At 40.4% G+C, this 25,591-nt stretch overlaps 1 protein-coding gene across 2 annotated transcripts; it reads left to right on the top strand.

The window, feature by feature from the left end:
- The first annotated feature begins 313 nt into the window (after positions 1 to 313).
- Positions 314 to 24,961, top strand: REST (RE1 silencing transcription factor). Of its 2 annotated transcripts, none has more exons than XM_065913918.1 (4): positions 314 to 653; positions 6,445 to 7,348; positions 12,411 to 12,494; positions 19,254 to 24,961. In XM_065913918.1, exons 2-4 carry the CDS (start codon positions 6,454 to 6,456, stop codon positions 21,377 to 21,379), a joined length of 3,105 nt encoding a protein of 1,034 aa, XP_065769990.1. In that variant the 5' UTR covers positions 314 to 653; positions 6,445 to 6,453; the 3' UTR covers positions 21,380 to 24,961. The 2 variants fall into 2 exon arrangements, with proteins under 2 accessions (XP_065769990.1, XP_065769991.1); XM_065913919.1 differs by lacking the exon at positions 314 to 653 and adding an exon at positions 1,164 to 1,657.
- Positions 24,962 to 25,591: the final 630 nt, after the last annotated feature.

The following is a 25,591-nucleotide window of genomic DNA, read 5'->3' as shown; positions in this document are numbered from 1 at the left end:
ACAATGCTTCTAAAGTGAAGGGTCAAAGTCTGTAGACTTTTAACAGCGCTCCAGGGCTGGGAATAACTTTCTGTTGTTAGTTTATGAAGGAAATCAACAACTGAAGAGGGGCTCGCGTCTTTTTCTACCTAAGAGCCCAAGTAAGAGACTGGGAGAACTGGGCGCGGTTAACCCCGAGCGCGCCCTCAGCGCAGCCGGGGCTGACAGCCTACTTCGCCCAGGGGCGGGGCGCGCCAGGCGGCTCCGCTTTAGGCCGGCGGAGGGGGCGTGCCCGGCGGGCGCGCGCGGGCGCGGAGGGGGCGTGTCCCGGGAGTGGCGGCGGCGGCGGCGGCGCGGGTCGGGTGCGCGGCGCAGCCTCCTGTGCTGGAATGTGCGGCTCCCGCGAGCTCAGGGCGCAGGAGCAGAGCAAGCGCCGCCGAGGCCTGGGGCCCCAGAGCCCGCTGTGGCTGGCGGCGGCGGCCCGGAGCGCAGGAGGCGAGCCCGCGGCCTGAACACTCTCTGCAGCCCCACTGGGTCTTTGCGGGCCTCGACGGGCCCAGCGGCCAACTTTTCCAGCGCCTCCCTCCCCTCCCCCGAAACTCCTGCAACAAAGAAAAGTAGTCCGTGAAGGAGCGGCGACGCGGGTCGTCGCCCCTCCTCGCCCAGGAAGGCCGGTAAGCGCGGCGCGGTCTGAGACACGGCCGGGTGGGGGCGGCGGGCCGGCCGGGCGGCCGTGGCCGCGGGAAGGGGAGGGCGCGGAAGGACGCGGAGCGAGGCGCTGTCCAGGGCTGATTTGCAGATACTGTGGCTCGGGCGGCGGCGAGCGCCGCGTCGGGCGGGGGCGGGCGGCCGGGCGGGATCGGGTTACATCGTCGCCGCCGGGGGGCTGGGCCGGGGGCGTCGGTGGGGAGCGGCGCGGCGCCGGGGCCCCCTCCCCAGTGGAGGCCGGGCCGCCGCGTCCGCGCGGGCGCAGGCGGCGGGGATGTCTTGTCCTGAGGCCAGGAGCGGAGCTGCTTGGGGCCCTAGTCCTGAAACTTCCTCTGGTGCTCCTCCTGCTCCGGGTCCCGCCGCAGCCCCTCGCCTGCCGGCGGCCCTCGCGTCGTCCTCCCTCCGCGGCCTCTCCCTTTGGCCGGAAGGCGCCGTTGAGTGCGGCCGGGCGGGTTGAGTCAGCCCGGGACCCGGGCGGTTCCTCCAATGGGGCTGGACAGCGATTTCTGCGCTCGGGCCGCCGGGCCGCCGAGGCCCTGCGTGCGGGGTCGTCTGGCCGCCGCAGTCGGCGGGGCCGGGGCGCGCGTCCCGCGGGGCGCCGTGGGGGAGTGAGCCTGAGACTTCCGGGGCGCAGGGGGCCCCCTCTGGCGCTCGGGGCCCGGCGCCTCGGGAGGGCGCCCGCGGAGGCTCCCGGCCCCCTGCGGAGGGCGAGCCCTGGGCGGGCGAGGAGCCGGACGACGACGACGCGGCAACTTCGCTCACTCTTCCCGGACTGGGGCGCGCGGGCCGGGAGGGGGCAGCCTGGACTGGGAAGACTCGGTCTGGCCCAACGGCGCCCCGAGTTTGCCCGCCTGGCGTCTTCCGTGGTGGGGAGCCCAGGAGACGCTTCAGGACGACCTGGAGCGTCGGTGGTGCAGCGAGCGGGCCGAGGCGAGGGCGCCGGAGTTTGCGAAGAGCTGCTTTGTGTTTGGTACGTATTTTGAGAAAATGGCCGAATGCCTATTTCAGTCAGGAATGCCGCGGCCGAGGCCGGCGCTGAAGGCAGCACGTAGGATCCGAGCGGCGCGTTGGGCTTTCGGGCGGTGCGCGGACGGCCTTCCTGGGTGGTGTGGGGACGGTAGTTAGGGTTGGGGGAGAATTAGGACTTGCGAGTCGCCTGGGCTGTTTCGTTAAGGCCTTGGACAGCCTTGCTTTGTGTGATGGCATTTGATTCCGACTTTCGTTGGTACCTATGACTCAACGTGTTCGTGTTTATGCACTTGGGTGAAACTGATTACTGTTTGTATTTTGGGTTTAGCATTTTTTTTTTTTTTTGTAGTCTTTGCCACCTGTTTTGCTTTTTCTGATTTGTAAGAGAACACCTGATTCGTGAATAACACCTTTTAGATTGGAAAGTAAAGTGAGAAGACGGTGTATAAAAACCCCAACAAGGTTTCAGGGTGATCTTGTAATGGCTCCGCTTTACAAGTGGGCCAGGTCAAGCACAGTGCAAGAAAGTTGCAGGTTGTGAAGATGAGTTGACTTATTTTATATGGGGATTTTAAAGTTACTTTGATTTGTGGAGTCGTAAATACACCAAAACTCTTCTTACAGGAGAAAAGATGATTACTTTTTTTGTTTGCTTTTACTTTTTAACAGATCAAATAATAAAAGACCTAAGTAGTACCTTTTCACAATATAGTTGATCCTTGAACAATACATGTTTGAATTGTGGTGGTCCACTTATACGTGGATTTTTTTTTTCCAAGGGATAGTAAAGTTTTTGAGCTTTGCAGTATTTTGAAAAAATGAACAAATCAACCTTGCAGCCTAGTAATATCAAAAAATATCATCACACAAATGAATATGTAAAATATATGTAAATACTAGTCTGCTATTATTTACTACTGACAAATCTTACAGAAGGTTGAAATTTATCAAGACTCTTGTACTCAACCGCATAAGCTACTGCACTAGTGCCATTCATAGAAATGTAAATTGAGACTCATTATTAAATCATAGTTGTGTAAAAGTAACTCTAGTACATACAGTACTAATGTAATAATTTTGTGGCCACCTCTTGTTAATTTTGTTGAGCTCAAGTGTTGCAAGTGTCTGCTGAAAATGCTAGGTGAGGCTAATCAGCACTCTGTTCAGTAAATTGTGTTTCAGTAAAAAGTCACCACTTGGCGTTCTAGCATATTTTTCATCCTGTTTAGTGCAATACCAGAAACCTTGAATAACGTCATGGACCCATAGTACCAGTTGTGATACTGGAAATGCTCCCTAGAAACAAAGTTGTTACAAGAAAAAGTTGAATTGCTTGATGTGTACTGGTGTAGATTGATGTCTGCACTTGAGGTTGCCCACCATCTCAAAATAAATGAATCCATATAATTTTTTTTAATTAAAGAAAAAGGAAATTGGTGAAATCATTACTGCAGCTCCACCAGCAGGCCTGAAAACCTTGCATGTTTTGGGAAATACCTTTTTATGTCAAATTGAAAATTCACTTAAAAGTTGTTTACTTATTTATTTTTGGCTGTGCTGGTCTTTGTTGCTGTGCTGGCTTTTCTCTAGTTGTAGGGAGCAGGGGCTGTTGTCCCTAAGTTGTGTCCTACTCTTTTGTGACCCTGTGGACTGTAGCCTGTCAGCTACATGAGATTTCCCAGGCAAGAATACTGAAGTGTTCTTTAGTGTTGCTTTGGACAGTGCTCCTGACCACCCAGAACCCCACAAATTCAACAGTAATTATGCTGAAGTGGTCTACTTTCCCTGAGAAAGAATTGTCTCTGATTCTGCCTCTAGATCAGGGAATCTTTAAGCTCATTAGACATGATACATGAAAAAGATGGGAAATGTCAATCCTATGGGAGGAGAACCCTGATAGAACGTCATGAAAGTCTGAAAGGATTACACCATTGAAGATGCTGTTTTTATAGCAAAAGCTGTGAAGACCATCAAGCACCAGGCAGTAAATTCCTGTTGGAGAAAACTCTGTCCAGGTGTTGTGCATGACTTCACAGGATTTACAACAAAGCCAATCAAGGAAATTATGAATGAGATTCTGGATCTCACAGCCAAAAAAAAAAAAAAAAGGTAGGATGAAGAGTTTTAGGACAGGGGTCTTAGAGAAATTCAAATCAGAAGAATGAAGATAACTTGATGGAGATGATGACTTTTTTACAACATGGAGCATTCTGTGATACAGATAGTGAAACCCGTGTAAGGATTGATATCATATAGGAACATTCTGGGAGAAATGAAAAAGGACAAAAGTCAAACAAAATTTGGGATGCATTTCCATCAAGCTGCATGAGTCTGACTCTCCTGCCTTCTCCACCTCCCCCTGCACCTCTTTCACTCCTTAGAAGACCAACCCTTCCTCCTCGCAGACTGCTCAGTGTGAATGAAGATGAACAGGTTGAAAGCCTTTGTGATCCTCCACTTCCACTTAATGAACAGTAAATAATCATCATGTTGTACAGTTAATAAACTTAGCAGTTGTGTTTGTATTGTGAAAAATCTAGTAACTTTATGGCAAGAGTCCTGAGACGTTCCTGTGTCGTCATCTTTATCACCTAAGTGTTCATTCTGTAGAACATAGTGTGCAAGACTCGTATTGAAGTGGATAGCCTACCCTTACATTAATAGAAGGTGATTGATATTTAATGTAAAATTAACTATCTGTTTTCCTGCTGATTTTTTAAACCGTGCTTTCAAAAAATTACACCGCCATATAGTATGCCTTTCTCCTAATTGGTAAAACTGTGTATCAGCCTGTTGCCACAGGTAAGTAGTTTATTTTAATGTGACATTTCCAATGCTGTGTGACGAATATGACTGTAGTACTGTCTGCTATAACGTTTTTATAAAGATTCAGTCATTTGCACACATGCTAGACTATCAGGATGCAGTCATATTGATCACGTTAAGCTATCATAAAGCAGTCATATTGTTGCTGCTTTGTTATCAGTGCATAAATGTCACACCCATAAATAAATACGAATTTCTTTTTCATTCTGTCTTTTCATTTTTGATGTCTAGCATTAGTAATGTTTAACAACATTTTTAATTGTATAAGACAATATGGGTATCTTACATACGTGTCCAGAAACTTATGGTATCAGTAAATACATTACTGTAAATATATTTTTTCTTACAATTTTCCTTTTTTTGATGTTGGAAAATTTTTACTATTTGTCATCTCACAAAACATCTTTTGTTGACATTCTACAAGTGGTGACATTCAATAATATCCCAAGAAAGTATCTTTTTGATTTCTGTAATATTTGTTATTTCAAGGAAATTTTTAAGAGAAACTTGATGACTTTCTGTCTGAGATATTACATCTTCCTGGTTTATATGTTTTTCTCCCTCTTCGATAAAAGCAGTTGGAATTGAAGTGTCATTTGCTGTGATACCAAAGTTTTTCAAGGCCTGTGAAATACTGTTATTTGGGGAAAGATTGAAAATAATTTTAGTAGGTAAAGTTCTTGTCTTCATTTTTCCCGTTTTGGAGAGGTGAACGGCCTTGTTTGCTGCCACAAGTATCTGAAATGGATTGACAGTCACTGTAGGGCTTATTAACTAGCCATCAGTGGCACCTTCGAGGGCATTTTTCTCAAGTCTCTAGCATTTTTTACATATGTAAATAACAGAAGGGTCATCCTATATTTGGGGAAATAGGTTCTGCTGAGGTGTTAACTGCATTTCATAGATTAAACAGGATTTAGTACTCCCAGAACCTCAAGACTAGCTCCCTGTTCTTGCCAGCTCCTTTGTCACAATTTTGGTGAGTTGGGGCTTACCAGGGTGATGTATAACCACTAGACTGTCAGCCTTCAAAGGCAGAGACTGAGCTGATCATTGCGGGGCTGCATCCCAAGGCCTGACTTTGGAAGGTGCTCCATAAATGAAGGTGCAGAGAGTCTCAAGCATCACCTGGAAGATCACGATCATGGGTGTCAGAGTTGGGTCTCCTGTTCTTGCCCAGCCCCGCCTGGCCTGGCCCTCCTTATGGTTTTATTAATGTCTTGTTTTTTCTAGCTTACTATATTGTAATAATACAGTATGTAATATATATAGCATACCAAGTATGTGTTAACTGTCATCAGTAGGCTTCTGGTCAACATTAGGCCATTGGTAGTTAAGTTTTTGTGAAGTCAGAAGTTTCACTCAGGTTTTAGATTACACCAGGGAGTTAGTGCTCCTAGCCCCTTGTTGTTCAAGGGCCAATGGTAGTTTATTCCTTTGAAGATAGTTGAGTTCATATGAGATTTAATTCTCGGACCAATTATTACAAGCTTCTACTTTGCAGACCATACTTTAATCTATGCACAGTTGGCTTTTGGATTTTTTCCCCTTTCTGATTTAGACCGGTAAACTGTTGAAGGGGGAGTTAAGAGGACAGCAGTTTACTATTCATGTATAGAATTTAAAATATAATTTTAAGTAGCTCTAAAAATGAAGGTTACTTAGTTTTTCCACCAGAAAGTAAAAGTGCTTGAGGGAAGACATGCCATGTGTCAAATACTTGATAGAATTTCCTATAGGAGTCATAGAAATTTTTTTGATGACTGCAATAAAGAGAATTTGGAATTACAAAGCTATTTTAAAGGCTTATTTTCAATAGTTAATGAAGCTGATTGAGTTTAAAGATTATATGGGGAAGTGTATTTTTTTAAGTTACAAAGAACTAGGTGATGTTTTGTTTTAGACCGGTACACGTTGTGCTTAATCTGGTGCTTCCATGTGTTTTGTTTCATTTGAATGCAGAGCACAGACATGGCCACCCAGGTGATGGGGCAGTCTTCCGGAGGAGGAGGGCTGTTCACGGGCAGTGGCCCCATGGGCATGGCCTTGCCAAATGACATGTACGACTTGCCCGATCTCTCTCGAGCTGAACTGGCTGCGCCTCAGCTCATCATGTTGGCAAACGTGGCCTTAACTGGGGAAGTAAATGGCGGCTGCTGTGATTATGTGGTTGGTGAAGAAAGACAGATGGCAGAATTGATGCCTGTTGGGGACAGCAACTTCTCAGATAGTGACGGGGAAGGACTTGAGGAGTCTCCTGAGGTGAAAGGCGAACCCAGTGGGCTGGAGAAGATGGAACTGGAAAGTTTGGAACTCAGCGTTGTCCAGCCACGGCCTGTGTTCGAGGCGTCCGCTGCCTCAGAGACGTACAGCTGCAACAAAGACCTTCCTCAGGAGACACCCGCAGCAGAGGACAAGTGCAAGAACTTGAAGACCAAACCCTTCCGCTGTAAACCATGCCAGTACGAAGCCGAATCTGAAGAGCAGTTTGTGCATCACATCCGAGTTCATAGCGCCAAGAAATTTTTTGTGGAGGAAAGTGCAGAGAAGCAAGCAAAAGCCAGGGAATCCGGCTCTTCTCCTGGGGAAGAGGGCGATTTCTCCAAGGGCCCCATCCGCTGTGACCGCTGTGGCTACAACACCAATCGCTATGATCACTACACTGCTCACCTGAAACATCACACCCGAGCCGGGGACAATGAGCGCGTCTACAAGTGCATCATATGCACGTACACCACAGTGAGCGAGTATCACTGGAGGAAGCACCTGAGAAACCACTTTCCAAGGAAGGTTTACACATGTGGGAAATGCAACTATTTTTCAGACAGAAAAAACAATTATGTTCAGCATGTTCGAACTCATACAGGTAAGAGGACCTTTCTCATTTATGAAGTGTACTGTACCCCCCCAAAATGGAGCAGTCTTAAAAATGTGAAAAATTTCAAGCATCTCAGAAGTAAAGAGAATGCCTCACTGCACCCACAGGTACCCATCACCTATACTCAACAGTTACAAATTATTATTTTATCACATTTGGCAATCATACCTCATATATCAACTCCTACCTCAAATAACAACTTTATTGAGATGTACTCTACTTCGACACAGTTCATCCGTTTACTGTTAAAATGCATTGGCTTTAGTATGTTCACAGAATTGTGCAGCCAACACCACAATCAATTTTAGCACATCTTCACCCCCAAAGGAAGCCCTTCTCAGGGGTTGCTGGCCATTTCTCCCCAACACCCCTTAATTATTCACTTTTAAATTATCTTTCAAATCTGTAATTAAGGGGTCTTAGTTTGTAAAAGCAATGTTTGTAACTATTGACAATTGCATTACATTTTCTTGGTGTCAATTAGTACCTTTGAGGACTGATTACTTGTCTGAACAACATAGATAAGATAACCTAGTACTCTGCTCCTCCCGTCAACAGAGAAAACAGCTGTGGAATGCTGTTTGTTTCACATCCTATTTGCAGTAGTTCTCACTCTGTAGGATTGAACCCCTTGCTAAAAGTGAGTCTTAGTGAGAAGAGGAATTGATGAAGTGTGGTAGGCATAAACAAGAAAGCTTGCAGGTGAAACTCCATTACAAGAAACACATTTGCAGCAAGATTTCTAAGCTCCAACAGATGGCTTCTGTGTAATTTAAAGCTTTAAAATCTGGTCAAGTAAAATACTTTGCAGTCTCCTTGGAATTTGTTTTAACCTGTAATTAATTGTCTCCAGGCTTTGAAACCGTTTTGTTTCAAAAGTTAAAAAAAAAAAGGTACAAACATTTCAAAATTACATGGCATAGGACAGGAGAATTTCTTGGGAATCCTACACCATTAATCACTTAACAGTTTTAATTAAACAGACTAAACTAACCTCACCAACAGTATCATAAAACAAGTTCCAGATAGCAAATATACTTCCTCCATAAATACTTCATGTTCCTTTAATAGTTTTGTGAAACCTTGGGGCCTAATTTAGGATTGGCCTTAATCTGTAGAGCTTTCAGGTAGTAACTGACATATGGTAAAATGCATGAGTTTTACATGTACACATCTATGAATTTTTTAAAAAAGGTATTATTGATAATGGTGAATATTTACAAATCTATACTCATAACCAGGCTTCCCAGGTGGTGCTAGTGGTAAAGAACCCACCTGCCAGCACAGGAGACATAAGAGACCCAGGTTCGATCCCTGAGTCAGGAAGATCCCTTGGAGGAGGGCATGGTAACCCACTCCAACAGTCTTGCCTGGAGAATCCTATGGACAGAGGAGCCTGGCGGGCTAGAGTCAGACTCAACTGAAGTGATTTAGCACTTACGTAACCACCATACACGTCATCATAAAGAATATTACCAGGGTCTTTGTCGTACTAAATTTTGATTTTAATAGTGTCAGTTATATTTTAATACTTTAAAAACTGTTGAGACACTGAACAATTTAAAAAATTTCCCCCAAATCTAAAACTGTTTTCAATGATAAATCTAAATAAGTTGATTTAAGAACATTTTTAAATGTTCTTAACATTTAAAAAACGAGAAAGATGCAGAGATCTGGAAAAATTTTACTTTTAGTATAAATTTCCAATTTTTTATGTGAATTTTTTGAAACTTAAAAAAAAATTATTTATTTTTGGCTGCATTGGGTCCTCCTTGCTATGCTGGAACTTCCTCTAGTTCAGAGTAGGGGCTACTCTCTAGTTGCAGATTTCTCATTGTAGTGGCTTCTCTGTTGGCAGAGCACGGGCTCTTGGCTCATGGGCTTCAGTGGTTGTGGTTCCGGGGGGGCTTGATGGCCTCGTGATATCTGGGATCTTCCAGACCAGGGATCAGACCTGTGTCCCCTGCATTGACAGGTGGCTTTTTAACCACTGGACCACCAGAGGAGTTCAAATGTTTTTTGTTACAGTGGTTTTTTGTCATTTACTTACAGTCTAGGTGCCTAATTTAATGTTTTGAAATTTTATTTTTATTGAGTTATAATTAGCATACAGTATTAGTTTGAAGTATATACAACATAGTGATTTAACATTGTTGCATATCATGAAATGATTAGGTGACTAATTTTAATGGCTGTATTTTATATACTTCATCATCTATTGAATAACTTTTCCTCACCTTAATGTAAGATTGATATTTCCACACTAATATTATGACTTCCATAGGTACACATATCTCATTTTGCATTTTAAGTGTTAAACTTAGTGTGTCTTAATACTTTTAAAAAGCTTCCTTCCCCATCACCCTCATTATAATTATTTGTGGTGTTTAAAAAAAATTTCAAAATAATTTGTTGATGTATAAATAGAAGGATACTGTTTTGATTATGTAAATTCTGAGTACCTCTGGCTTTTAAATACATGCATGAAAATTGTATTTATGGAAAAATTAATGTATCTAGTGCTAATGAGCAGAAATATAGAAATGATCCACAGGAATCACTTGTTTCTTACTTCTCACTTAGGGAACCTTTTCAGGTTCCTTAGTGGGTCTCTTAAGTTCTTTTACTGAGTGCTAAGGGTTAGGTGCTTTTACTCTGCTAATCTTCAGAAAAATTTGCTGAGGAAGCAGGGTGTTTGTTTACCAAAGGCCTGAAGTGATGTTCCCAGGGTCACATGCAGCTGAGATTCAAAGTTCTGAATCTCTTTTTATAGGTAATTATCATGGTAAGCGGCTGAGGATTTTTATTTGACTCTTCACTCAAAAGATTTTTCATTTTGTGGGTTTGCTGTTTAGCTAGTTCACAATTTCTACTTTTTTAAAAATTAATTTTTATTGAAGTACACAAATTCTACTTTAAAAGATGACATTTTTACCTTATGTATGACTGAAAACTTACTAGCATTTCTAGAGTATTTATGCCTGGTTTGGTGAATTACACACCTGGATCAATCTATTTGTTATGAAGAATTTTAAAAGTAAATTATCCTTAGTTGATCCTTCATGTTAATCTGAAAGGGTATTAAATTTTTCTTCCATTCACTTTTTTTGGTAACAGCTTCACTAATGTACAATTGATAAGCCATACAAATCACTGTGGATTGAACTACTCTGAGTATTTCATATAAATGGATTCATATGTGACCTTTCACTTAGTGTATTTTCAAGGTTTATTCATGTCATATGTACAGTACTTGTTTTCCTTTTATTGCCAAATAATATTCTGTTGTATAGATAAGCAATATTTTATTCATCCATTCATCAGTTAATGAATATTTGGATTATTTCCAGGTTTTGGCTGTTACGAGTAATGCTGTTATGAATATGTATATGTTTTTGTGTAGATGTAATATTTTTATTTCTCTTGGGTAAGTATACACCTAGGAATGAAATCTCTAGACCGTATGGTAATTATGTTTAATCATTTGAGTAACTGACAGATTGTTTTCCAAAGTGGCTGCACTGTTTTACAGTTCCACCCATACTGTACCGAGGTTCTGAATTCTCCACAAATAATTCTCCTAACAAATATATCTTAACATCTGTCATTTTGATTGTAGCCATTCTTTGGGTGTGATGTCTTCATGTCTGTGGTTTTGATCTGAATTTTTCTTATGGCTAATGATATTGTGCATCTTTTCATGTTTTTATTGGCCATTTATATGTTTTCTTTACAGAAATATATCCAACATTTTTTAAGCTGTCTTAAAATTCTTCCATGTCAAAGTATGCATTTTGTTGCTATGATGTATTTACAACTAATCTATAGCTACTGACTAATAACAACTGAATAGTTATTATAGATACATTTCACACTCATCAATGCTTTCTATTTTTTTTGTACTCTTTTCCTTATCCCATTTTTTTAGAGACAAATATTACTGTAACTTACAAAATAATAACTGATGTTTATTGAGGGCTTTGTGTGTCAGGCACTGCATTAAATGCTCTGCATATATTTTCTTGATTTAAATTCTCACAGTTCTAGGAAGTAAAGATACTTTTACAGAAAAAGAAGCTTGTCCAGAGTCATAATTATTATCTTGTGGCCAAAGAACAGATAAAAACAAATTATCAAGCCTTTTTTTTTTTTAATGTAATGTTCCATTGCGTCCTGAGAGACAGCTGATTTTATTTTTATTTATTTTTTAATTTTTCTGGCTGCACCCCGTGGCATGTAGGATCTTTGTTCCTCATCCAGGGATCCAAACCGTGCCCTCTGCATTGGAGGTGTAGAGTCCTAACCACTCGACTGCCAGAGAAGTCCCTATCAAGCTTTGTTTAAAAAATATGTTTTGTGGTTGACAACGTGTGTCGAAAAAATACGTATTTCCTTCCTTTGAGTCTTTGAATTATTTAGTAAATTACTGGCCTGTCATCTTCAGTTACTCTCAGTCCCTGTCACTTAATGATTATAATTCGCTTTAACACTGACCTGACTGTTTTATAAAAGTTCTGGCTACCACTTGAAAATTTTAGCTTGAAACAATAGCTTCCTCACTCAAAAATGTTACTGCTTAAAGCTTACAATTTCAAATAGTAGTTTTACCCAAGTCATAGCATCAGAAAATTTGGGTAGATTTTTAAAAGAATATCATCGAAATATAGCTGATTTACAATGTTGTGAATTTTTTTAAGGATAATTCTATTTTTAAAATGTTGCTGATAACCTGATCCAAGATAGTTTTTCAGTTCTTAATATTTAATGTAATACCATGTAGCATTACTGTGAAAATTAAAAGGGCTATGAGAATTCAGAAAGCCAATGATACTTGTTAGCAAAGCTGAAATAATGTAGTTATGTGTATTTTAAATGATCTTTCTAATACATGATAAAAGGCCCCTCCGTCCAAAATTGATCATTTTGCCAGGAACAGGGGGAAAAAATCCTTGTTTAAAAAATGCTCAGTACTGCATGATGTGTATATGGTTGATAAGAATGGTATTTGCATTATTTTATCATTTGAACACTAATCATTATATTTTTGTAGGTGAACGTCCGTATAAATGTGAACTTTGTCCTTACTCAAGTTCTCAGAAGACTCATTTAACCAGACATATGCGTACTCATTCAGGTTGGTAAGAAGTGGGAACTTGAAAAAAATGTGTTTTATTATAGTTGCTTTGCATGGCTGTGTTAGTGGCCACTCTGCAGCAGAGTGACTCAGTCACATGGTGTACACATCCACTCTCAGACTGCTTTCCCGTCTGGGTCGCCCCAGATGGTTGAGGAGAGTGCCCTGTGCTGTGACAGTAGGTTCTCATTAGTTACCCGTCTTATACATAGTGATTCATGTATATGTGTCAGTCCCAAGCTTCCATCTATCGTTTTGAGTAAACTGCCATGATAAGAAAGTTCTTCTAGACTTGGAACTGGATCTAAATGTTTACTTATAGCATAATTCTGAAATTAGAATTAAAAATTAGTGGTCTACTAGGGTAGAGCTGTGTTAAATGGAGATTCCTAACCAGGGAGTCCATAGGTGGGATGTCTGAAACTGAATGTAGATGTATGTGTGTACTGTGTCCAGGCATAGGGTCCTCAGTTATCATCAGAACTTAAGTTCCATGATGTAATAAAAGTTGAACATAGACCAAGGCTGGTTAATCCTTTTTGAACCGCCTCTGCTTTTTCATACTCCCACCCAGCTGCACTTGCCTCCCTTACCCTCCAGCGGAGCGTAACACCAAGTTTCATAGGGTGTGGTTACCAGGTTCCAGGGGTTCCTTCTTAGCTGCACAGTTTCTGAAATTTGGATTTGTTCTCTTGGGAGTTGATAGGGCTTCTGAGGGCTGATTTATAAAAAGCCAAACTTTTAAAGAATGGTAGATAACCAGGATCCCAATTTATTAACTTAAAATAGATAAAATATAGGGCTATAGCAAGTTGAAGATTTATATCCCCTCCAGTGACTGAAATTATCAAGAGCACCAACCATAATTGGTCCCCATTATTAAAATACATAGATAGATGGCAAGGTTAGGTCAATATTAGCATAGTGGTCTTGAGTGGATAATTCGTGTTAGTCACAGTGACCCTTGGTGAACAAGCACATCTGATCAGCGTATTCTCCTAAATTTAGAATATATAGCCCCGTGGGGGAATTCTGCCAAAATTTTGCTGTGTACCAAAGTGTATATAGACTGAACTCCCTTACCTTAGGATAATAGTTTGTGCCGTCTAATTGGATAGCCACTATCCACATGTGGTTACTGAGCTTGTGAAATGTGGCTGGTTTGAATTGAGATGCATACCTGAATTTAAACAGTATGAAGAAAATTATATAAAATAATCTTTTAAAAATATTGATTACATTTTGGCATGATGCTAAATATAGTGGGTTAAGTGATAAATAAAAATATTGTTACTTGTTTTTTGGGGTTTTTTTTTTTTTTTAGCCTTTGTAATGTGACTGCTGGACAACTTAAAGTTACCTCTGTTGCTTGCATTTTATTTCTGTTGGGAATTGCTGTTTTAAGTCAGTGATTAAGACTCGATTACAGTATGAATTCTAATTTGAGCAACTGTGAGGGATCACACAGCATGCTTACTGGCCCTTCTTGACCTTACATGCTTGTCAAGTTTTATACTTTGAATGTTCCTTCTCAGTCTTCTTAACTGTTGAGTTGAATCACTTAACCAGAAACCTGTTTCTTTTGGGTGCTTTGTGGTTTCACTTTCTGTGGGTATCTGTTGAGGATAGGCCATCGTATCCTACTAATATTTGTGCTGTAGCCTTTAAATAAAAGAGTTTTTTATGACTTAGATCATTTCCATTTTCATAACTGTCTTGTGATAATATGTGTGTGTGTGTTAGTTGCTTAGTTGGGTCTAATTCTTTGCAACCCCATAGACTGCAGTCCACCAGGCCCCTCCATCCATGGGATTCTCCAGGCAAGAACACTGGAGTGTGTTGCCATTTCCTTCTCCAAAAGGAACTATAGAAAGAAAGAAAGGGAAGTCGCTCAGTCGTGTCCAACTCTTTGCAACCCCATGGATTGTATAGCCCACCAGGCTCCTCCATCCATGGAATTCTCCAGGCAAGAGTGCTGGAGTGGGTTGCCATTTCCTTCTCCACTTGTGATAATAAGTGCTGTTATTGTCCCCATTTTACAAATGGGGAAATTAAAGCCTTAAAGAAATACAACCATTTTTTCTGTGGAATGTCCTCTCCTCTGGATTTGTTCTAACTTAGCTTTCTCACGGTATCTTTAGTTTTTCCTCTTCCCCTGTGCCGTGTATAACATGCACACTGGTAATTAGGTCTAGTGCCTGACTGTAAGTGTCTCGCTTTTAACATCTGGTTGACCTTATATTAGTGTCACTGGATCAGAATGACAGCGCACTTGTGTTTTTCATTGAATCAGTAATACTGTAGTCACTGTATAAATGTTTATCTCTGTTTTACAGAGATATTGTTGTTACACATATTATTGTTTTACACCAAACAATAATGATTGCCTGAATGATTTTGCATTGTCTACTGTTATCTTTTGCTGTATTTTTAAAAAAATAAAAAGTTGATTTTTACTACTTGCCATTGTAATATAGCAAATATTTTTTTTTTGTAAATTTGAATTTTATTTCTATCTGTTACCCATATACACAGCTCATATAGAGTATTTTCTTTCTTTTTTTAAATTTTTTTTTATTTTTCAGTGGGTTTTGTCATACATTGATATGAATCAGCCATAGAGTTACACGTATTCCCCATCCCGGTCCCCCATCCCACCTCCCTCTCCACCCGATTCCTCTGGGTTTTCCCAGCCCACCAGGCCCGAGCACTTGACTCATGCCTCCCACCTGGGCTGGTGGTCTGTTTCACCACAGATAATATACATGCTGTTCTTTCGAAACATCCCACCCTCACCTTCTCCCACAGAGTTCAAAAAAAATATGGAACGCTTCACGAATGCAAATATTTTTAAAGTGTTAATAATGAGTAGCAGTTACTATTTATTGTATGCATGCTGGGTACTGAAAAATTGAAATTTGTTATCTTAAATCTTAGTACCTCTAGAATACTTATATCCCAGTTTATAAATTAGGACACTGGTTTTGAGACGATAAATGTTTTATTTAAGGTTAACTTGTCATTCTTCCAATTTAGAAGAGCTAGGGTTTGGCTTCAGATTTTCCCACGCTCATTTTTAGTCATCAGCAGTGTTTACAGAATACTCAGAAATGTGGCTCAGAAAGTAGCTCAGGAAGCTACAGAGTAATGGCATTGGAACACGGAGTAGGCAGAGAGCAGAGCCGCCGTCTTTCGTTGGACTCCAATAATTGTGAGTCACGAACAGGAAGCAAACATGGCTAGTTAGTGCTGAATTATTTCCAGTGGATCCTATATTGCGAATCATTGAGGCTAAATGTGGTCAAACTGGGAAGGTAGCCTTCCTAACTGGGTTGCATAGAGTGAACATCTTGGGTGCTTTCTTTGTGATCTGGAGTCTGATCTTTACAGGTCAGCTTGGGCGTTCACTTCCCTGTTCATCTTTTAGGGAAGAGAAGTGTGTGCTTAGATTCTTTTCTGGAAGAGATTAGGGTCCATTGAGTTGGTACATTTTAGCTAAAATGACAAATTAGTTAATGAAACAAAACCACATTGATTATTTCCTTGGGTGGCACTTCCATTCGGGTAGGTTTTCTGAGGCCAAAGTAAGAAGGGATCAGAGTAATGGTGTGGTGAAATACATAGACACACTAACCTAATCAGCTGTTATTCTGTGTTTCATATGTGTTTGTAAGGACTGGTTTTGAAGCATCCTCACTTAAATAGTTTAGAGATCGTGATACATTCAGTTTATGTTTGCCATTATATTTTTGTATGTATCACCCTGCATAGTTCCCCCATTCTCCTAACATAGAAGTTCATTTTGAAAATTTTTATTTTTTAAAATTTTTTTTTCAATTATTTTTATTAGTTGGAGGCTAATTACTTCACAACATTGCAGTGGGTTTTGTCATACATTGACATGAATCAGCCATGGAGTTACATGTATTCCCCATCCCGATCCCCCCTCCCACCTCCCCCCCCCCCCCCCACCCGATTCCCCTGGGTCCTCCCAGTGCACCTGGCCCGAGCACCTGGGCAGGTGGTCTGTTCATTTTGAAATTTTTTAAACAACATTTTATTAAGTCTAATTTACACACATGAAAATGCACACATCTTAGGTCAGTGACTTTATATGTTTTCTTATTTGACTGCCATCTAAGTGAAGACACCAAATGTTTCTACTACCCTTAGAAAAGTTCCCTCTTTACTGTTTCCAGTCAGTACTCCCCTGTTTCCCCTCAACTGATAACTGATTTCTGTTAATATTTTTTTACTTTTGTATAATGTTTTTAAGATTCATTCCATGCTGCATTATCAGAACTTTTTGTTTATTGCTGAGTAGTATGTCCCTATTACTGTTTAATTAGAAATTGCCTTTATACTCTTTCTGGGCTCTTTTTGATAAGAATGTGCCTTACATCTGTAATTTATTTAGGAAGAATAAAGTAGATATATGACACATTCATAAAAGTAAAATTAAGAATGAGTAAATATTCCTAGAACTGGAAAAGGGAATTAAGTTAAAACTTGGTACAGGGCAAAAGAATGTTCATTCAGCTAGATACTAATAAACTGAACTTGATGAATTGATTTTTCAATACAATAAAGATTTAATGACAGTAAAGCAAAAATGGGGGTGGAGTGAAGGAAGCAGTTAAATGATGTCATCATAGTTTTAAACAGAATCCTAGGCACTCCCATTCCCAGACTCTGTCACACATGAAGGCTTACACCTTGATGCAGGCTGTGTAAATACCCTCATTCATTACGGCTTATAAAATGACACTTACTTATTTATGGCTGTGCTGGGTCTTCATTGCTGTGCAGGCTTTCCTCCAGTTGTGAGCCGGGGCTTCTCTTGGGCTGCTCACTGTCATGGTGTCTCCTGTTGGGGAGCACGGGTTCTCAGGTGCACACGCTTCAGGAGTTGTGGCACGCAGGCTTAGCTGCTTCTCAGCATGTGGAATCTTCCTGGGTCAGGGATCAAACCCGTGTCTCCTGCGTTGGCAGGCAGATTCTTTACCACGGAGCCACCACGGAAATCCATAAAATGACATTTTCATTATAATTCTTTCATGAGCTCAAATATTTTCCTAAAGGGATTGACTCCATTCATCAACTGTTTGTATTCTCAAAGGCCGGGTTTATATAGTAAGGCAAGATAAGCACATGAAATCTTCCCTTTTGTTTAGCCATTCTATAACTTAGACCAGTTCATTCCAAAAGTCATGAATTACAGGTAATGTGTATTGACTGTTTGGCCATCTGTCCTATACTAAGTGCTTGAAATGGATTGGATTATTTATAGCTTATAACACTTAAGAGTACTTTACAAATGAGGAAGTTGAGCCTTAGAGAGTTTTCAGTACTTTGCTGAAGAACTCACGGTAAGTTACAGAGCCCCATATTTGATCCCCCCACGTCTTCTTATTGTAGAACAAGTTCTTAACAGTTATGTCACGTTTCTTTTCCCCATTCTGTGTCTATATATGTTAAGTCGATGTTTGTCTCCATTTAAGTCATTTAATGGAAAGGACAAGATAGGACCAAGTAGAGAGTAAGGCATCGTGTTGTTAGAAGTCTGTCGGTAGACTAATATGTGGTCACTGACAAGGGGAACATAGTCATAAACTGCGTTTGCAGTTTGCCATGCCTGAGTAAGTTTTTGTGACCTGTCGTCAGACATCCTTTTCATCAGGTAAAGCTTACCATCTATGTGGTTTTATTAATGTCTGCATATACTTTTGCTTTATGAAAAAAGATTTGGTGTGAATTTGAGAATGTTGAGAGATGAATTTTCATAAATGTCAATTTCCGTTTTTCTGCTCTGCATTCCATTGGACCAGTGGGGTTTGGATACCGTTTGGTAATATTTGCTAGACTGTGATCTAGATGGGTATGTATTCAGGTAGAATGAGTTAAATCTCATGTCTTTAATTTGGGGGTGGGCGGGAGGCTTCTGGTCTTGTATGTGCCTGTGGTTATGACTTCTTGTTCTTATTTTATATGCCATATCTATTTGTATGCCTCTTTTCATTTACCTAGTTCCTTTGCCCAGTCTAGAAGAAGGTGGGAGAAAATCAAGAAAAAATGTTTAGCTTGTTACACTTTTCCTGTAGAATAGCAACTCTAGCACTGGAAAAGTTTGACTCAGCTCTTGCCATAAAGGACAAAGGGTTAAATAGAAAGAAAACACCTTTTGCTCCCTGAGACCAAGGCATTGTTTTAAAACTTTCACGGGGAAGGTCTGGGAGTGTGGCAGAGTGTAAAATACTTGAAATTCCAAGGTTTATCTTAAATGAATGTATGGGAATTTTGTGTTCTATTCCATTATATGTTTAACTAAAGATAAAAACTTTAAAATTACCTTATCTCTTTGAGTGCTCTTGTCCTCGAATTAACATTAAAGAACCCAAGCCCCAAGGGGTAGCCAAAAAAAAGCCCAGATCAGTTTGCCAGTAATTGTGTACTTCTTGATGAATCTATGTTCTTTACTAGTGATTGAGTGCATTAGCTTAATGAATTTTTAAAAGATGATTAATTGAGATAATTATTCCATTTGGTATGAGAATCAGTCAAAGGACAGAGTTAAGATATACAAATAAATATGGTAAATATAAGTTGCATGATAAAGTCTTCATGAAATAGTTTCGGTGGTTTTGTTTTATTTATATGTATATATCTGTATCTCTCTCCACTTCTTGATGAGCATATTTGAATAATCTTGAATTCACTTCCTAACGTGTGCCTTCTGTAACATGTCTCGTCTGCCTTCAGGTGAGAAGCCGTTTAAGTGTGACCAGTGCAGCTACGTGGCCTCTAATCAGCATGAAGTAACCCGCCATGCAAGACAGGTTCACAACGGGCCCAAACCTCTAAACTGCCCGCACTGTGACTACAAAACAGCAGACAGAAGTAACTTCAAAAAACACGTGGAGCTGCATGTGAATCCACGGCAGTTCAACTGCCCCGTGTGTGACTATGCAGCTTCCAAGAAGTGTAATCTGCAGTACCATTTCAAATCTAAGCATCCTACTTGTCCTAATAAAACCATGGATGTCTCAAAGGTGAAACTAAAGAAAACCAAGAAGCGAGAGGCTGACTTGCCTGATAACAAAATCACCAGTGAGAAACCAGAAACAGAGCAGGCAAAAGTAAAGGGGGATGTGACTGGGAAGAAAAACGAGAGGTCTGTAAAAGTGGAGAAGAAAGAGAACGTTTCAAAAGAGAAACGGCCTTGTAGTAATGCCTCAAGCCAGGTGACCACCAGAACTCGCAAATCGGCCATGGAAGCTAAAGAAGTGGATGTGTCCCCGGGAAACAATTCAGAAAAGAGCTGCAGAAGCAAGAAAAGCAAAAGGAAGGTGGAAGCTGAAGCCCAATCCTTACAAGAGCCTGTTAATGATGAGGAACCTGTGACAAAAAAGAAAAAGAAGGCAGAAAGCAAATCCAAAAATAGTCAGGAAGTGCCAAAGGGTGACAGCAAAGTAGAGGAGAATAAGAAGCAAAACATTTGCTTGAAAAACAAGAGGAAAACTGTGAGAAGTAAACCATGTAAGAAGAGCAGCCAGCCTGCTCAGAGGAGGCCCACTCAGATGGAGTCTGCTCAGGTGGGGTGTGTTCAGACGGAGCCGCCCCTTCCTCCTCCCCCTTCCCCTCCCCCTCCTGTGCGGGGTGTTGAGGTCGAGGTTGTCCAGAAGGGGCCTGTTCAGATGGAGCCATCTCCTCCCCTGGAGCCTGTTCAGGCGACCCCTGTTCAGATGGAGCCTCCTCCTCCCATGGAGCCTGTTCAGGTGACCCCTGTTCAGATGGAGCCTCCTCCTCCCATGGAGCCTGTTCAGGTGACCCCTGTTCAGATGGAGCCTCCTCCTCCCCTTCCTCCTCCTCCCCTTCGTCCTCCTCCCCCAGAGCCTGCTCAGGTGGGGTCTGTTCAGACAGAGCCTCCTCCTGCCCCTCCCTCTCCCCCTGTGGGGGATGCTGAGATGGTGGTGGTTCAGACGGGGCCTGTTCAGACAGAGCCTCCTCCTCCCACGGAGCCAATCCCCAGAAGGTCTCCTCGCAAAGATCATAGAAAGGAGAAGTCCAGCATGCTGAGTGAAAGGGCGCTTAAGGAGCAGGTCCTCATTGAGGTCGGCTTAGTGCCTGTTAAAGGCACGCAGCGTCTAAAAGAAAGTGCCTGTGCTCAGGATCTCTCCCCACCATCACCACCCCTGCCAAAGGAAAACTTAAACGGGGAGGAATCAAAAGACCAAAATTTGTTCCCTGCAGGCAAAGGAAAGAAAGAAGCCCCTCTTCAAAAAGCGGGAGCAGAAGAGGCAGATAAGAGTCTAGCTGGTCTTGCTGCTGTTATCAAGGCATCTGCCAACACTTCATCCTCTGAACAAAACTTGAATATGCCAGAGGGTGAAACTTCAGAGGATAAACATCAGGCCGAAGCTATGCTCTGTGAAATGGAGGTGGACACTGACGGGAAGAAAGCAGAGAATTTCCCCAGCAGAGACGCGGCAGTTGAAGAACCAGTTTCACCACCACTTCCTGCTCTGCCGCTAGAAAAACAAGCCGTGTCCACAGCGGCTGTGGCGTCCCCTCCTCTCACCGTGGCAGTAAGTGAGTCTCAGGAAATGGATGAAGACGAAGGCATCCACAGTCACGATGGAAGCGACCTGAGTGACAACACGTCAGAGGACAGTGACGATTCTGGATTGAACGGGGCTCGGCCAGTCCCACAGGAGACCAGTGGGAAAGATGGAAAGGAGGCCTTGGCTGCCAGAGTGGCCGAGGGAGATTTCGTTTGTATCTTCTGTGATCGTTCTTTTCGAAAGGAAAAAGATTACAGCAAACACCTCAATCGCCATCTGGTCAATGTGTACTTCCTTGAAAAGGCAGCTCAAGGGCAGGAGTAATAACACTGTGGTCCAGGCTTCAGTTCTTAGTGGATGAGGTCTCTGACATTTTATATGCATTTGCAGTAGTAGACAGCCTTTGTTTTTAAAATTAATTACTGCCCAATCTTGATTTTTAAGTGGCACCCTTTTTTTCTTAGGACTCCGTGTACCTACTCATGTACACATTTTAGTAAATCCAAGGGAGTTAGTATACTAAACCAGCAGTCATCTAAACATGTTACCTTTTTAAAAATATTTTTATCTTTTGCCTTTAACTGAACCAAGGATGCCAAGGTGGTATTAGAGCATTCTATCAATTTGTTCAGTTATAACTTGTCAGTTTTTTCCTGTCTTCCTGTTTCACTTTAGTTTATTCTTCATTCCTTGTTTAGCCCTATAAAAATTGGCTTACTTAAATAGCAAATTACTTGAAGAATTTGCCTGCTTCATATAAAGTTAGCACTTTAAAATTGTGTTAAAGATGAGAAAATACATTGAATTTGAAGAGAAATTCTGCCAGCATTTGATATTCTATCAGTTCAGGTATTTACTTCCTGGGCTTTGATCAATAGGTATTTCTTATTTGTGTATATGTTAATTGTCATAAAAACACTGATTTTGGTGTGTTTTTTTGTTTCGGTGCTTTAATGGCTTAAGATATTGCACTTTTAAAATCTATGCAGTTACATTTTTTTCCCTAGAACTAGCATTTGTGTTGAACAGTAACACTTTTTACATATATTTGCATTTTATTTTTTCCTCTTTGGAGGGATGCTTTTAATCTTGTTTGCAAAAGGGCAGGTGTTTTTTTTTCCCCTTGCTGCAACTGTCTTGCAGAATATTATTGTGTGCAAATTTCTGAGCAAATGAAATATGCAGGTTCAATTCATATATATGCCAGAGTCTGCGTTTCATATGTTATTTATTTTAAATGGATGTAGTGAAATCATAGCTCTCAGTTTGAACTTTAGAATAAATAAACCACTAGGTCTATGTTGAATGGATATTTATCTCAAATTTCAACCATAAGTAAATTTTTGACATGTCTTAGTACATCTACTTCCTTAAAGTGTAGTGTTAAATCGTATCTTAGAGGAAAACCTCATTCGTAGATGGTTGTTGTTTATGTCCACTTTGCTGAATAAAGAGCTGTAATTTTTATTTGGAAACTGCAAATCTGGAACTAGGAGGGATAATTACTCCTTCAAGTTACACACAATATCAGTTTGTGAGATTCCAAAGCCATAGCAATTATACAGAAAACCTAGGATGAGAAAGGTAGTATGAGTGCTGGTAGACCAGCTGCTACTTCCTGTGAACACAGTGGAAAAGGCTGGTGAAACTGAAGTTCAGTCCAGATTTAAAAAATCACACTTTCTCAGGGATCTCCACCAACTAGTGGGTGTCCTGGCTGTTCCTGTGACTGCCTTTTTCTATAGATGAGGCCTCAAATGAGTTGCAGCTATTCTGGTGTTCCTATGAGGGTACTTTGTATGGAAGAGTATATACTCCCAAACTTTGCTGGTAGATTCTTTGGCCAGTCACCAAAGAGTATGAAAGAATCCAGCAAAGGATTTTTCTCATTGCTAACAGTTACTCATCGTAGTTCAGTAAAGTATGATCCCCATAGGGAGCCTTGAATAATTTCAACCCTCCCATATTCTATTCTGAAATTACCACTTTATATTTCATTTATTTTCTTTTGTCTGATAATGTCTGAGAAAGGTTTCAGAGTTCAGCAGTGCAACGTGAAAGATTAGGAAAACTATTGAAGTATTGGTGGGAAACTTGATAAAAAATCATAGATTGAAGTTTGTTAAAAGACATTTGAACTTGGAATTGACTGGGAGGCCAAAGATATAAAGAAGCAGAAGACTTTCTCAAGACATGAGTAAGTTGTGTGTTACTGGTGTGCGTTTTGTGTGCATGATGGGGATTTGTTGAATGATGTTGAATTCTAAGCTCCGACAATCATTGTCAATGGAAGATCAAGCTGCAAATATTTATGTTTTAAAACTTAAATTATAAGGCTAGTTAAACCTAACTGTTTTGAATGTTCATGGGTACATTTTGTATGTCACCTTTTAACAGCACATGTGAAAAAATTCATGTTAACTACAAATTGCCAACACAGTCTGGGAAAGAGGTTCTATGGAGTCTTTGATAATTCAAAAAAGAAAAATTTGACTTCTGGAGAATTTGGTTAATTTTCTTATCTAGGTTTTAAGGCTAGAATGCCAAAAGTGAACATATGAAGGAAATTAGAACCCTTGATTAAAGTGATCTGTGAAAACATTGTTACTGGAAATTGAGTGGACTTGAGGCCTTTCTTCCAGAAAACAAGGACTTGACTGTCAGGCCTATATTAGGTTCTGAAACTTAATGCCATGTATTTGTACTTATTAAAAATTGTTTCAATGAAAAATGTATTAGTAATAAGAACTTCTGGTCTAGTTGGGAGTTCTTCCGTTTAAAAAATGTGATATTTACGTGGAGCTGTTTTGAGTCTTTTTGTTTTCTCAGTTTCCCCTCCACTGGATAGGATTGAAGCTAGAATTTTCCCTTTTGATAAAAGGAATGAAAGGTGAACATGTTATTTGTAAATTGATATTTAGTCCTAGAGCAAAAGTTGAAAGACTAGAATATGTTATAAGCCTAATCCTAGGTAGCCTTATAAAAATATCTCTTTTAACTATCTTCTGAACCTATATTCACATTGGTTTTTAAGATATATTAAGTTATATATTTTTTCTCTTTTCAGAGCTGCTTCTGTGGGGCTGCCCCCCTCTTTTATTTTATTTTTTTTAAATAAATTGAGGTGTCATTCACAAAGGGCTGCATTTTTTGAAAGATTTCTTACAACTATGGCTGGGTGTTTTAGTCTTCCAAGAAGGGCCATTGTAACTTTACTGTAACTTGAGAAGTGACTTCTGAAGTCAAGTGGTCTTTAACTTTGGGGACTACTTTGCATGTAAGTGCTAATTCAGATTTAAGCTTGAGTTATCGCATATCATCCCATGAATATTGACAATGGACAGAATACCTTTCCTGTAGTTTCAGTTCTAGACTGAAAAGCTTGGGAAGAAACTTCATTTTCTTTTTTGCACAAATCAGAAAAATAGCTACTGTGCAGCGTTTCCTTGTTGACCTCAGTAGGTGAACTGGACTGCTAGTTTTAATTCAGACTAGATTGGATGGCTTTTATATTTTCACATGTATACATAGACTCTGCATTTTCATCAACATCCATTAGTTATTGAACTTTATGAACTGGCATTGAGACATTACAACAGTGTTTTGTTGCACCAACTTTATTAATTTTTACAGTGCAATACATGTTATTTTTCAGAGACAAACCAAAGTTTAATTTCTCAAGGTTCATGCTGTTTACTTCAGCAGCATTTGATGGAAGATCTTTTATATACATTTGTAATAGATAAAAATAAACAGACTGCAAATCCTTTTTCTTTCTTTTTTAAAGCAAACCATGTATCAAGTTTTTTGGTTCAAATTGTGTAGGATAAGTTAAATTGCATTCTATTAACCAATATGCCTATTTCTGTAAGTATAGTTATGTTGAAATAAAGTTTTAAAACATTTCATGGCTTTGTTTATTATTGGTATATCAAGTAAGTCAAATTTATTTGGCTGAAATTACAAGTGTATTAAAAATTTTCAAAATCTTTTACCCAATGTAACAGTAACTCACAGTAAGTGGAAAGATTGTGGCAGACATTGTCCTTTGGGCTAACAGTCCTAGTGGTCGTGGTTTCAAGCCTTTCTTTCTATAATTTGTTTTCTGGGAGGTGGAGATGAAGGTCAGGGAGAAAAAACCTGCAGACGATTTACAGGAGGTTTTCCACAGTAATTTCTTTCCAACTACAGATCCCTTTTATAGTTTTAATGTAAATAACCCCGTCACGGTCACAAGCCTGATATTAATTTTGACTCATAATTGGGAAAAGATGTACTGAAGAGAAAATTAGAAGTTACATTGAATGTTCACTAGTTTAAGGATTTTCCTGTATTCAATGGAAATTGAGAAGAGTACGAAAACCATGAAAAACTGATAAGCCATATTCTAGTAAGATTCTGTTTGCTTTGTTAGTGGAAATATACAATTGTGCTGTATGTTGAAGGCTTAGATATTTCTGTGGCCTTTAGAAAGAGGGAGAACAAGTTGGAGAAACATCAGAACTGGATTGCATTTTGTCTTGATGCATCAAGTGA

Source organism: Muntiacus reevesi, chromosome 22, assembly GCF_963930625.1.
Source record: "Muntiacus reevesi chromosome 22, mMunRee1.1, whole genome shotgun sequence".
NCBI lineage: Eukaryota > Metazoa > Chordata > Mammalia > Artiodactyla > Cervidae > Muntiacus > Muntiacus reevesi.
This window is presented reverse-complemented; position numbering and strand designations above follow the sequence as displayed.